Genomic DNA, 15,277 nt, shown 5'->3' with positions numbered 1-15,277 from the left:
TACTAAAGAGTATTACAAAGACAGTGTTCTTGTGAATGGTCAGGAGACCCCTGCCATCAGAGACACTGGGGCCAGCATAACTGTAGTTGATTATTGATTTTTCAACGTAGTGGATGTTGCTAAGGCACCCAAATTCCTAACTAAGCTTGCTGGAGGCCCTGTCCAAATGCTTCCACGGTTACCAGCTCTCATCCAGTGCAATGATATGACTGTCAAATAACATGTAAGTGTGCAGAGTGAAGTACCTGGGAGAGTCCTGTTGGGGAATGACTTAAACACCCTTGGAGTTGTATTAAGTACCCCCAGGCCTCCCAGCAAAAGGAAACAGGAGCAGACTAGGAAGACCAGAAAGAGTACCTTAAAGGGCTCTCAAGAGGAGATTATAGATGAAACTATAACTCCCAGTCCACAGGACTTACTGACTGCAATTTCAAAGAAGGAGGAAAAGGGGAAACCTAAACCCTCCAGGTGGAAACCAGCCAGTACTCCTGTGCTACCAACAAGGATATCCCCGAGAGGACTGTCCAAAGTCACACCTGTGACTCCTCCACCAGCTGAGGCTGAGTGTGTGGAACAACCTTGTGTGGTTGAATCAGCTGCTGAGGAATAAGAGCTGGAAGAGGACCTTGCTCCTGTTGGAGATCTGTATACTGCAGACCATACTGAGCTGCAGTCTTTACTGGCAGAAGGCGGACCCTGTAGGGCAGACTTCAGCAGAGGTCAAAGAGACTGTCCTAGTCTTGAAGGTCTTCGCCAACAGGCAGCTTCCCATCTGGATGGGCAAGAGCCAGGGAAGCATAGGTTGTACTGGGAAGATGGCCTCTTCTACAGTGAACCAACTGAGTTTATCTCAGTGGACTACAGAAGGCTTGTAGTGCCTCTTGAAAGCAGATTCCAGTTCCTACAGTTAGCCCGTGAGATACCTTTGGCTGGTCACTTAAGTTTTAAGAAGACCAAGGAAAGGCTCTCTTTGTATTTCTACCGGCCTAAGTTGGGGTCTGATGTAGATAAGTTATGTAGGAGTTGTCACACTTGCCAAACCTCTGGCAAGAGTGGAGACAAGAATGTGGCACCCTTGGTGCCTCTCCCAGTGGTGGGAGTCCCTTTTGAGAGGGTGGGAATTGAGATTATTGGTCCCTTAAACCCTCCAACATCTTCAGGAAACAGGTTTATCCTGGTTGTAGTAGACCATGCTACTAGGTATACTGAAGTCATACCTATGAGAAGTGTTACAGCTCAGGCTGTGGCTAAGGCCCTACTTGGTATTTTTACAAGGGTAGGTTTTCCTAAGGAAGTTATCTCTGATAGGGGATCCAATATTATGTCCCACTACATACAGGCCATGTGGAAAAACTGTGGAGTAACTTACAAGTTCTCAACTGCCTACCACCCTCAGACAAATGGATTGGTAGAGAGCATGATAGGTGCTTTAGAGGAACCCATTAGAAGAAAGTGGGACCTTCTACTGCCATGCCTTCTATTTGCTTATAGAGAAGTCCCTCAGGAGGGAGTTGGATTTAGTCCCTTTGAACTTCTCTATGGCCACCCAGTTAGAGGCCCCTTGACCCTAATTAAGGAGGGGTTGGAGAGTGCTCTTTCCCCCAAGCCAGTGAGAGTCACTGACTATGTGATAGGTCTCCGGAGGAGAATGTCACACATGATGGCACAAGTATCAGATAACCTGAAAGCAAGTCAGGCTCTGGTAAAGCATTGGCATGACCAGAAGGCCAACATGGTTGTGTTTACTCAAGACCAGCTAGTTCTAGTTATGGTACCTACAAGGCAGAGGGCCTTACAGGACAAATGGATAGGACCCTTCAAGGTTGTGGGTAAACTTGGAGAGGTCAACTATCTGGTTGACTTAGGCAATCCTAAGGAGGCTCCCAGAGTCTTTCACACCAACTGTCTAAAAGCTTATGTCTCAAGGCCAGAAATGGGAGCTTTGCTTCTAGCTTCAGCTCAAGAGGAGGAGGAGAGTGAACCGCTACCTGACCTACTCAGAGGCCAGCATTTAGATGAGAAAATAGGAGTTAATCTCTCTTCTAATTTGACACCTGAACAACAGGAGGAGTGCAAGTGTCTGTTAAATCAGTTTGCCTCCCTGTTTCACTATCAACAGGCTTGACCCCTTGGGGCCAGCATGATATTCACACTGGTGACGGTTTACTGGTAAGCAGAGGTTACAGGATGTCAGATCATGTAAGATCCCACATAAAGGAGGAGGTCAACAAGATGCTTGATCTTGGGGTAATAGAGCCCTCTACCAGTCCATGGTCTAGTCCAGTTGTTCTAGTACCAAAGGCAGGATCCAAGGAGTTGAGATTCTGTGTGGACCATAGAGCTCTTAATGCAGTCACCAAGACTGATGCCTACCCTTTACCCAGGACAGATGAACTGGTGGACAAACCTGGTTCAGCCAAGTACCTCAGTACATTTGATCTCACTTCAAGCTATTGGCAAATACAGACAAGGAGAAAACTGCATTCTCAACCCCAGCAGGCCTCTACTAGTTTAAGCTAATGCCTTTTGGACTAAAGAATGCACCTGCAACATTCCAAAGGATGGTTAAACAGGTTCTGAATGGGATGGAGGACTTCTGCATGGCATACTTGGATGACATTGCAGTGTTCAGCCCTACTTGGAAAGAACATGGTGACCACTTAGGATATGTTTACAGGCTCATGAGCAGGCCCATCTGACCATAAAGGCTAGTAAATGTCAAATTGGTCAGAGTATTGCCTAGAAAAGTACAAGCTCTACAAAACTGGGCCACCCCTACTACTCACACCCAAGTGAGTGCCTTCCTAGGCCTCACTGGTTACTATAGGAACTTCATAGAGAACCATGGGACCATAGCTTCTCCCTTGAATGTGGTCTCCTCTCCCAACTTCCCTAAAAAGGTCAGGTGGAATGAGGAGTGCACTCAAGCATTTGAAGGCCTAAAGAAAGCCCTTTGTCAAGCTCCAGTCCTAAGAGCACCTGACTACAACCAAACCTTCATCGTGCAGACAGATGCTTCAAATACAGGTATAAGTTGAGTTCTGAGTCAGCTGGATGAGAAAGGTAGGGAGCACCCCATTTGCTTCATCAGCAGGAAGCTGGCGGAACCCCAGACAAGTTGGGCAACCATTGAAAGAGAATGTTTTGCTATTGTGTGGTCACTGAAGAAGTTTAGACCATACTTGTATGGATCTACTTTTGTGATTCAGACTGACCACCAACCCTTGAGATGGTTGATGCAAATGAAAGGGGAAAACCCTAAACTACTGAGATGGTCAATCAGCCTGCAAGGGTTTGATTTTACCATTGAACACAGGTCTAGGTGTCACCACCAAAATGCTGATGGTCTCTCCAGGATGTTTGACCGGCTGGAGTAAAGAGATTCATCCAGGAGTGGATTAAATCCTCCTGTCCCTTAGTCTGGGGGGACAAGTGTTAGGGAGAATTCTCAAACTGTGCTAATTTCCCTTACATTTTGAGACCCCCAGCAACTTTGCTGGATTTCTAGGATTTGATTTTTCTACCTGGAAAGAGTGTGAGCCTTTTTTCCCACTCTTTCATGTATTTTGATGTGCGTTTTACTTTTGTGTTCTTTGGTTATGGAGTTTTAACACCAGTCCATAGGCATCATCTTTTCCTGTGTGTCACACAGCACCTTCAGTGCAGTGGCACAGGAGTGTCTTTCAGACTCCCCAAAGTTTAAACACCTTCTCTGGGACTGACTACTGTCTCCCAGAGTATGTAAAGTTAAATTGACTTTACTAGTCTCTTTAAATTTACAAACCCAGCACACACTATCTTCCTATAGAGTGCTGGAGGGGTTGCCTAGCATCCCCTGAGTCAAAACACTTATGTAACAGTCAAATGTTACCCTTTCCTACTTTAAATGGCTGGTGGAAGTGGTTTAGATCAAACTACCATGAGTTTTTCCGACCGCGAACAATGGTAGCTAAAAATCGGGTCAGCCATGTTTTTCAATATGGCGACCAAGACCTATCTGTAAAAACAGACTCTGGCCGACTTTCTTCGCCGTTTCTTTTAGGAAAGGTCCTTCTTGTGTTGTTTCTGCACGCCAAACCAGTTTTTCTCCCTTTGTTCGTTGGCCTTTGGCGGGCTTCAGTGCTGATGCCCTCCTCTGGCGCCAGGGTATCTGGGGTAGACAGGATGTGAGGGAGGTGCCTGAAACTCCCGGTGTTTAGTCTCCTAGGAGACCTGAATGCACTCTGGTGTGATTGGCCGGATGGCTGTCTGGCAAGGACAGCCACCCTGCTGTGTGAGTGGCAGCCAGGCTGGAATGAATGAGGCAAAACTGTTTAAAAGCAGGTCTCCGGACTGGCCACCAGGGGGCGCATGGATGACTTCTCCCTCCGTGTGAGCTCCGTCGTCGTAGGTCCCTTTTTTTTTTGTTTTTCCAGTTCCTGCTTTACAACAGGTTCTCTAATATCTTTACAGAGACCTTTGTCCGGGTCCCGGACACAAACCACACCAACCAAACGAAGGATAGTTGGCACCCTAACAACATACAGGCCATGACGTTCCCCGATTAACTCAGGTAGGTCCTGTTGCCTCTGTTTAGTTGATGGTGCATTACCGGTTCTTCCTGGGATCGTAACTCTGGGTTTCTTCCACATGCGTCCTCTGCGTTCGCCTCTGTATCTTCTTATTTATCGATGCTTCTCTGCAGAAGTCTCAGCGCTGTTAATGGACCTGATGGTCCACCTCCTAGAGGTGACACCACCACCAGGTTTTTACTTGCATCGGCTCATGCAACATCTTCCAGCTTCCTCTGGTCTAGAGACCAGCGTTCTCTCTGGGTTCAGGACCTGACAGTCCACCTCCTAGAGGTCACACCACCACCAGGTTTTTACTTGCATTGGCTCATGCAACATCTTCCAGCTTCCTCTGGTCTAGAGACCAGCGTTCTCTCTGGGTTCAGGACCCGATGGTCCACCTCCTAGAGGTCTCACCACCACCAGGTTTCTTACTTGCATCGGCTCATGCAACATCTTCCAGCTTCCTCTGGTCTAGAGACCAGCGTTCTCTCTGGGTTCAGGACCTGACAGTCCACCTCCTAGAGGTCACACCACCACCAGGTTTTTACTTGCATCGGCTCATGCAACATCTTCCAGCTTTCTCTGGTCTAGAGACCAGCGTTCTCTCTGGGTTCAGGACCCGATGGTCCACCTCCTAGAGGTCTCACCACCACCAGGTTTCTTACTTGCATCGGCTCATGCGACATCTTCCAGCTTCCTCTGGTCTAGAGACCAGCGTTCTCTCTGGGTTCAGGACCTGATGGTCCACCTCCTAGAGGTCTCACCACCACCAGGTTTCTTACTTGCATCGGCTCATGCGACATCTTCCAGCTTCCTCTGGTCTAGAGACCAGCGTTCTCTCTGGGTTCAGGACCTGACAGTCCACCTCCTAGAGGTGACACCACCACCAGGTTTTTACTTGCATTGGCTCATGCAACATCTTCCAGCTTCCTCTGGTCTAGAGACCAGCGTTCTCTCTGGGTTCAGGACCCGATGGTCCACCTCCTAGAGGTCACACCACCACCAGGTTTCTTACTTGCATCGGCTCATGCAACATCTTCCAGCTTCCTCTGCTCTAGTGACCAGCGGTCTCTCTGGGTTCAGGACCCGATGGTCCACCTCCTAGAGGTCACACCACACCAGGTTTCTTACTTGCATCGGCTCATGCGACATCTTCCAGCTTCCTCTGGTCTAGAGACCAGCGTTCTCTCTGGGTTCAGGACCTGACAGTCCACCTCCTAGAGGTGACACCACCACCAGGTTTTTACTTGCATTGGCTCATGCAACATCTTCCAGCTTCCTCTGGTCTAGTGACCAGCGTTCTCTCTGGGTTCAGGACCCGATGGTCCACCTCCTAGAGGTCACACCACCACCAGGTTTCTTACTTGCATCGGCTCATGCAACATCTTCCAGCTTCCTCTGGTCTAGAGACCAGCGTTCTCTCTGGGTTCAGGACCCGATGGTCCACCTCCTAGAGGTCTCACCACCACCAGGTTTTTACTTGCATTGGCTCATGCAACATCTTTCAGCTTCCTCTGGTCTAGAGACCAGCGTTCTCTCTGGGTTCAGGACCTGACAGTCCACCTCCTAGAGGTCACACCACCACCAGGTTTTTACTTGCATCGGCTCATGCAACATCTTCCAGCTTCCTCTGGTCTAGAGACCAGCGTTCTCTCTGGGTTCAGGACCCGATGGTCCACCTCCTAGAGGTCACACCACCACCAGGTTTCTTACTTGCATCGGCTCATGCAACATCTTCCAGCTTCCTCTGGTCTAGAGACCAGCGTTCTCTCTGGGTTCAGGACCCGATGGTCCACCTCCTAGAGGTCTCACCACCACCAGGTTTCTTACTTGCATCGGCTCATGCAACATCTTCCAGCTTCCTCTGGTCTAGAGACCAGCGTTCTCTCTGGGTTCAGGACCTGACAGTCCACCTCCTAGAGGTCACACCACCACCAGGTTTTTACTTGCATCGGCTCATGCAACATCTTCCAGCTTCCTCTGGTCTAGTGACCAGCGGTCTCTCTGGGTTCAGGTTGCCGCGGGTTTGACCTTCCTGGACAAAGCAGGGCAGACGCCAGCTTCTGTTGCTGCTCTTCCTGCTTCCCAATTCCCCCTTTCCTTCTTTGCTGTTTTGTTTTTAACGCAGTGCCCACCCCAGCGCATTGTCAGCATTTACTGTCAATGTCTCATACACAGTATTAGTATCTAATTGTGTAAGGGAAGGAGTCAACAACGACAAGGCTTCTGGGGCATGGGTTAGGTAGGTCTTTCACTGGATATGAATCCCTATCCCCATGAGGGGAGTTTCTATCTATGAGGTCCATCCACTTTTTACCACCCCTAGGGGATTTTGGGTAGCGGCCTCACCTCCCTAGCCTCATAGGGAAGGGCTCCCCTGGGGAGATGTGACGAGATCCGGTGAACCGTCAAGTACCCAGAACCGTTAAACATTACGCAGTTACTGAAAATGATCTGGGAGGAAATAGCCATCAATTTCTTTGAGCCGTTACACTCTGGCACATACAAACTAGTGGCTATGGATTAACACTACCGGAAATTAAATCCTCCAGTCCATGGCCGTGTCAGTAGTTATACCTACACTTGACTGAATATTTTCAACATATAGCATCCCAAAAATAATGAAGTCGGACAATGTGTTTCCTTTCACCATCATGAATTCAAAGCATCTGTGGAATACACGGGTTTCCATAACAGGAGAATAATCCCATTAGGGCCCCAGGTGAATGGAACAGTTGAACACTTTATGGTGAACGTCAAGAGGGCCATCCGTATATCTAATATCACTAGGAAGCCATTGGAACAGACCATCTACCAGTTATTGAGAGACTACAGTAATACAACGCACAACACCACCGGGAGATGTGTTTGTGAGGTAGGTGAGTACGAGATTGCCCCACGGAGGATAGCGAGAGACACATGTCAGGGCAAAAGGGATCTACAAAGATGTGATAAGAAAGCAAAAGAGAAAATGAAGGATTATGCAGACAGGAGAAGAAAGTTGCGTAGCTCTGACATTCAAGTAGGTGACAAGGTGTTACTAAGACAATAAATGCAACCGAAAGGACCCCCACATTCGACCGTAGGCCTGTGTCGGTGACAGAAAAGAACGGGTCCATGATAACAGATTATAGATGTGATAAAAGGGTCACACGCAATGCATCGTTCCTCAAAAAGCTACCACCGCTCCCTCATCAGAGTGGAGGAGAGGCACAACATGAGGATACAACTGAGGAATCGGGGTAAACCGGTGATGAAGAATGGTCCACTCATGAGGAATCGGGTGAGAGTGAAAGTGAAGGTCATGGGCTTGTGGACAGTCAACCTCAGAGTGGTGAAGCATCCTAGTAGATGGATCGAAGAGTTGGGGTAGCTATGCTGGTTGATTGTTAAATAATAGGGAGAATGCAACATTATTATATGCAGCCCATTAGAGCTGTTATGTAAAGTTAGTGTCACACCCCAAACGGAAGTAGAAAGAATTATGGGGTGGGGGCAGAAGAGCAATAAAGCAGTCTGTATAAATCACTACGAGTCTGCACATGTTTTATTGAGGGCTCCATGAAACATATCACCGGAGCAGAAAGCGGCAAATATTACAAATAGTGCAGCAGTGAAGGGTTAATGCGTTTAACTGCTTACTCTTATTAATTTTTCACTTTGTTTACTTTTAATTCATAAACTCTAAACTGAATGCAACTCTTGCTCCAATGATGCACATAATATGATACTATACAAACCTAAATAGCCATATAAAGTATAAAAATACTAAAACTTATATGTACTAAAATTCTTATTCCTTAAGGTGCTAGTAGTGTTTCCAAATTGTGTTATTTGAAATAAAATCGCATATGAACATGGCTTAGTTTTATATTGCTAGGAAATATCTTTAAAACGTTTTCATGTCTAACGTTCGATTCCAATCAAGGCCGAGATGTCATTTGTGTTTTAATTATATCAATTCAGTGTTTCTAAACAAAGACCTGCATGTATTCCCTGCAGCTCTCTGGCCGGCCTCTCTTGGCCCTCTTCCTGCTCCTACCTGTAAGGCAAAAAACCTCGGGGTCATCTTCGACTCCACACTCTCCTTCTCTCTGCACATAGCCGACGTCTCTAAGAAGTCACACTACCAGCTACACCTCCTCAGAGGTATCCTTCCTTTCCTCTCCTTCCCCCAGAAGCTCACTGTCTCTAGAGCCCTGGTTCTCTCGAAGCTGGACTACTGTAACAGCCTCTATCTAAATCTGCCTGCCTCTACTCTCCGCCCTTTGCAACTCATCCAGAACAGGACTGCAAGACTTGTCCTTGGCCTCAAGCCCAGGGACTGTATCTCTCCAGGACTTAAATCACTACACTGGCTCCCAGTGACTGCAAGGATCAAGTTCAAAACCCTCTGCATTGTCCACAAGGCCTTCTGGGGCCTTGGGCCAAAATACCTTCAACTCTCTCTTCCTAAATATCTTCCTTCTCGAGCTCTTTGCTCATCCGCCTCCAACTCCCTCAAGGTCAGCCGCTTCTCCAAACAATGAGTTGGTGGCTGATCTCTCTCCGCTGCAGGGGCCTCCCTCTGGAAAAGCCTTCCTGCCTCCCTGAAACTTGAAGAAAACCATCTCCGGTTCCGGAAGCACCTCAAAACCTTCCTCTTCGCCTCCGCTTTCTCTCCCCCTCTCCCCTGCTAAAGTTACTGAAACTGCACTGAATCTGCAACTGGGCCACTCACCATCTCGGTCCTTGTCCCAGCCACTCTCCCTTGCACTGCCTCCCTGGCACCCCCTGCACTGCGGGATTGTGTCTGTATCCCTACAGCCCCCCTTCCCAGCACTTGTCTGCACTTACTTCGCACTTGCCACTAGCTGGCCCTTGTTATTTTCCTGTATGCTATTAACCCTGTACTGCACTTTCCCCTCTCCCTTTCCCCCTTGCACTTCTCCCTTTCCCCTTTACTCTTGCATTTGCGTGATCTGAATGACACCTGGCCTAGTAGGATCGTTGTCTGTCTCCCCTTGTTCTCCCCCCTGCCTCGTCGCGCCTTGAAACACTTGTGTATAGGCGCGTTACAAATGCCATATCATATAATTCCGAGACTCGTTATTAATGCAGGTGCTCTTGCGATGGCGTTTGTGTCATTATTCACTGAACATACTAGGTTCCTGGCAGAAGCACCTAGATCAGGATCCTGGCAGCAGCACCTAGATCAGGTTCCTGGCAGAAGTGCCTAGATCAGGATCCTGGCAGCAGCGCCTAGATCAGGTTCCTGGCAGCAGCGTCTAGATCAGGTTCCTTGCAGCAGCGCCTAGATCAGGATCCTGGCAGCCGCACCTAGATCAGGATCCTGGCAGCAGTGCCTAGATCAGGTTCCTGGCAGCAGCGCCTAGATCAGGTTCCTGGCAGCAGCACCTAGATCAGGATCCTGGCAGCAGCGCCTAGATCAGGTTCCTGGCAGCAGCGCCTAGATCAGGTTCCTGGCAGCAGCGCCTAGATCAGGTTCTGGCAACAGTGCCTAGATCAGGATCCTTGCAAATGTCCAAATGAAGGTTCAGTGAAGCAAGACATGCGTGATCTGTGTGAATGCCTTCACGGCGCATGTTTTGGTATTTGTAGAATATCGTACCAAACAATTCAAGGGTTTCTTCTTGCATCATATCTGCGTATATTTAACAGCTTGTTTCATATCTATTGGAGCAGGTATATAACTAATCACAGGATTCTCATGTAATCCAACAGGCCGTCAATCAGAGCAGAGAGAAAGAAAATGTGGAAATTCTGCCAGATGTACTGAAATAGTGATCCAGAGCGGCAATTCATCATCAAACGCAAAACTGAAGGAATTCCAATGTTCTCAGAAGGGAGTACATTCGAGCATTCAGAATCAGCAAAAGGAGCCAGAGACGACAACAAACAGCGATCATGACCTCAAGGATTCAGTGCTTAATAATGTGCGTCACAGAAATTCAGGTGACCAGGAGACCCAGAAAGGAGTAAAGCCGTATCAGTGCACTGAATGTGAAAAATGCTACACTAAAAAACACTTTCTTATTAGGCACCAGAAAACTCATACAAGGGAAAGGCCATATAAATGTACACAGTGTATGAAATGCTTCAACCATAAGGCAAGTTTACTAGAGCACCAAAGAACACATACAGGAGAAAGACCTTTTGCATGTACCGAGTGTGAGAAGAAATTTATCACAAGAAGAAATCTCTGTTTACATCATAGAATACATACAGGTGAGAGACCATATAGATGCACAGAATGTGAGAAAAGCTTTACTCAAAGTCACGAACTTATTAGGCACCAGGGAAGCCACACAGGAGTAAAGCTGTATCAGTGCACGGAATGTGAGAAAAGCTTTACTAAAAGTAACCATCTTATTAGGCACCAGGGAAGCCACACAGGAGTAAAGCCGTATCAGTGCACGGAATGTGAGAAAAGCTTTACTCATAGTCACGAACTTATTAGGCACCACAGAACTCATACAAGTGAAAGACCATATAAATGTACACAGTGTATGAAACGCTTCAACCGTAAGCAAGGTCTACTTGAACACCAAGGAACACATACAGGAGAAAAACCTTTTCCATGTACCGAGTGTGAGAACAAATTTAGCACAAGAAGAGATCTCTTTATACATCATAGAATACATACAGGCGAGAGACCATATAGATGCTCTGAATGTGTGAAGAGTTTCAGTCGCAAGGACACTCTTACCAAACACGAGAGAACACATACAAAAGAGAGGCCTTACCAATGTACCTGTTGTAAGCAGAGCTTTGCACGGATGGAGTTTTTAAAAAAGCACCAGAAAACACATTTGGAATTGGAAAAGAAATGTAGTCATAGCAGTGATATTCTGACACATCCAGTGGTGACACAGAAGCCCACACCTTATCAGTGCACTGAATGTAAGAAATACTTAAGTAAAGAGGCAACCCTTGTGAATCACCAAAGAATACATTCAGGTGAGAAACCGTATCAATGCTCTGAATGTCCAAAAACATTCACCTCTAAGTCATGTCTTTTCATCCACTACAGAATACATACAGGAGAAAAACCTTATCAATGTTCTGAATGCGGGCAACGCTTTCGTTATCAGGATGGTTATAAGAAACACATGCTAACACATGCAAAACATGATAGCCCATCAGGCAAGAACCCATAATGGTCTATGTGGAGGACAGCAAAAAAAATGTATTTTGCTTTGGCAATAAATGACCTCCTATCCACAACCCTTCTGTTTTCGCTCCCTCTGGGATTTCTCGTGTCATCGTGCAAGGATTCCTGCTATATATTTCCTTCTCTTCTGTACGTTTTGCTTATTCCGTGCCTGTGCCAGTCTGTGTCCAAGAGTCTTCCCTCTGGCTGCTATCCATGCTTGGCAATGTTGTGAGATGTAGGAGGCTGTTTGATATCCCATACGTTGCTTCCCTTGGGACTACCATGGCCTATGGTGGGTTCTAAATACCTCTATGCGGTTCTATGCATGGAGCTTATTCCCACAGCTCCTTTACTGGGCACATGCACCAGGAGCCCGGTGAATTGCCTTTTCCAGGAGTAGTGATAACACAGGACGGGAGACCCAGTCTGTGTAATTTGCTTCAGAGATATGAAATGGCGGTCTGTGTCAGCTATAGTTTCAGGTTGGATGCTCGATGGCGGAACACTTCAGCCATGCAGCAGTACTCCTAAAAGGAAACAATCATGGGAACTTTGCTAGTATACTCATTATAGGTTGGGTGGCTGTAACTATCATTACCACGGGCGGCAATCTGAGCATCAGCTCCTTGTTACAGGATGACTGCATATCTACTCAAATACCACCACGGGTAATTCATTGCATCAGAGTTTCTTTTCCATGTCTCTCGATTTCAAGAGCTTGCAAATGCAACATGAACTGCAGCGGATCCTGCGGCCTCGGTACAGGTTCTATCCAATGCACTGGAGCCGAGCCCTTCATGCATTAAATAGTGCAGGTGGTGAGAAGGTGCACATCAGAGATACTCACTTTTCACCTTCTCCCAAAGTACCCAAAGAACATCTTTCTTCTCTCTATTGACAGGAAGTGCTTGCTCACCCCTTTTGTAAAGAAGATATAAATATGAAAAAAATGTGGGTTCTTATTACACTTTTTACCTGAAACTCTTGTGTGGAGACAAACATTGGCTGAATGTAATCTGCAGGTTTGTAAAGCCAGTGGTAGGCCCTTGGAATCCCACCCAGGGTATGTACTCTGTGACACGCAGCTAAGTAAGAACATGTAATCTGCAGGTATGCAAAGCCGTGGTAGACCTTTGGAATTCCACCCGGGGTATGTACTCAGTGACACGCAGCTAAGTAAGAACATGTAATCTGCAGGTATGTAAAGCCGGTGGTAGGCCCTTGGAATTCCACCCGGGGTATGTACTCAGTGACACGCAGCTAAGTAAGAACATGTAATCTGCAGGTATGTAAAGCCGGTGGTAGGCCCTTGGAATACCACCTGGGGAATTATGTACTCAGTGGCACGCAGCTGAGTAAGAACATGTAATCTGCAGGTATGTAAAGCCGGTGGTAGGCCCTTGGAATCCCACCCGGGGTATGTACTCTGTGACACGCAGCTGAGTAAGAACATGTAATCTGCAGGTATGTAAAGCCGGTGGTAGGCCCTTGGAATCCCACCCGGGGTATGTACTCAGTGACACGCAGCTAAGTAAGAACATGTAATCTGCAGGTATGTAAAGCCGGTGTTATGGCTTGGGAATGCCACCCGGGGTATTTACTCAGTGACACGCAGCTAAGTAAGAACTATAACAATGCATGTTAGACAAATAATGCTTACTTTCACCCACAAATGCACGGGCAGCAAGGTCCAGGCTATCTTACAAATCGGCTACGAAAGGCCCCCTCAAGGCGTATCCTCCGCTCCTGGGGCTCTAACAAACTCACTGTACCTAGACAAAGATAACAAATTATGGAGGGACTTGTTTTCATTTTTACGCCCCCACTCTGTCAAACTCCCTTTCTCCTCATTTCTGTATTATCCCCTGCCTCACCAGCCTCAAGAAAGCACTAAAAACCTACTCCTTTAATTCTAACCACCAGGTTATTTTTTTTCCTGTGTGATTTCCAGCTTGAATCTTCTTTCTCTCACTGGCTGTGCTCCTTCCTTCTCTGCGCACTGAGGCCTTCGGGCGTGATGCGCATTACACACATTATTTATTAGTAATAATAATAAGGAACACGTAAGAAAAGAAAGCATTATTGCTCTAAAAACATGAATACTGCCTTTCGTCTTGTTATCCAATCACTGGAGCCTGGGTCATACTGCACCCATCCAATGACGACCGCCTCTCTGAGACCCGCCCCCGGTGGCCATCTTCAGATTGGAAGCATGTGAGGTGCCAGTATGAACTCGGAAGAGGCACAGCGTGGAATGGCAGACCCATGCTGGAGAACAATAGTTACCAGAACTGACTAGGCATGAACGGTTTTAAAAAAAACCTCAAAATGTTATTTCTCATTGAAAAAAAACAACATATATCGAAAAAAGCTTGGAGAGCAAAACTCGAGAACTCCCTGCACCGAAGCGTGTAGTAAAAATCTGAAGATGGCCGCATGGGGCGGGAGTCAGGGAGACGAGCATCATTGGATGGGTGCAGTATGATACGGTCTACAGTGATTGGATAACAAGATGAAAGACAGTAGTCTGGCTTTTAAAGCAATACTGCTTTCTTTTCTTACCGAGGATTCCCAGCCTGACGACAGGGAGTATTCATGAGCATGTGAATCCATGTGAATCCATGCCAGACCCCATGCTGGAGAAATGAAGGTGCAGCTTAAGAACAAGACTTTATTTGGGATCATTAGGCGCCTAAAGAAAAGGATAGACGTAAATTGACTTTCTTCATCTTCGGTCCAACAGTAAAGTCTCAGAGCCTGGAATTCATCCTTCAAGGTCCGCTTCAGGAAGAACATTCATGGATCAATCTCCTTCAGTCCTTGGGTTTTGAGAGCCTCCACACTTCTTTCTTGAATCTACTCTGTTGTTTAGGCCTCTTCTCCTGGTCTTGAGTTTCTGGGGAGAACCTTCCCTGGTCTCAGGGCCACATGCACCTACATATTAGGCCTGTGTCAGCAATAGACAGGGCGTGGCATAGCCAGAAGGAACCCCAAATCATCCACCACAGGCTGGACACTTTCTTCTAGCTGTAGGATTGGGTAGGCTGTTCTCTGCATCTCCCTGGCTCAGGGACATGTTCCTAATCCCCAGTTCCCGTCCTCCTCTTCTTGTTTGATGGGTTTGTGCCTATTGGGCCTTTCCCACACTTCTAATTTTGCTCTGACTCTGCCAGAGTCTCCCACTTGTACCTCCTCAAGACTTTGCCATGTGTTGGTACCTACCACCACCGTCCTTAACAACATGCATGTTAATGGTGCATGCTCTCTCCTCTCTCTATCCTTCCTTTCTTTTCTCCTTTCCACTGCATTCCTCTGCACTTTCTCCTCTTTAATCTGCAGCGACCCCTCCTGGATCCTCAGCACCTTGTCCTTGTTCTGCAGCTCTTCCCTCTCACTCTGCACCATCCTCTTTTTTTACTCTGCTCCACTACCTCCTCCATTATCTGCTATGCCTCCTCTCTTTACCCGGCTCTGCGTCATCCTTACTCTGCTCCACTACCTCCTCCAATATCTGCTATGCCCCCTCTCTTTACCCCGCTCTGCGTCATCCTTACTCTGCTCCACTACC

The 15,277-nt window shown here is 47.2% G+C and overlaps 1 protein-coding gene across 1 annotated transcript in view; it reads left to right on the top strand.

Moving 5' to 3' along the window:
* Window positions 1-15,277, top strand: part of LOC138527535 (uncharacterized) — a 536,309-nt gene that overhangs the window by 257,318 nt on the left and 263,714 nt on the right. Inside the window, exon 3 of the mRNA XM_069638782.1 lies at window positions 10,278-11,711. Within this exon, the coding sequence (XP_069494883.1) occupies window positions 10,278-11,711 (1,434 nt within the window). The remainder of the gene's footprint in view (window positions 1-10,277; window positions 11,712-15,277) is intronic.

The sequence above is a fragment of the Ambystoma mexicanum genome, chromosome 14, assembly GCF_040938575.1.
Source record: "Ambystoma mexicanum isolate Mex_15411 chromosome 14, UKY_AmexF1_1, whole genome shotgun sequence".
NCBI classification, from domain to species: Eukaryota; Metazoa; Chordata; class Amphibia; order Caudata; family Ambystomatidae; genus Ambystoma; species Ambystoma mexicanum.
The sequence above is the reverse complement of the archived record's forward strand: the minus strand, read 5'-3'. Positions and strand labels throughout refer to the sequence as shown.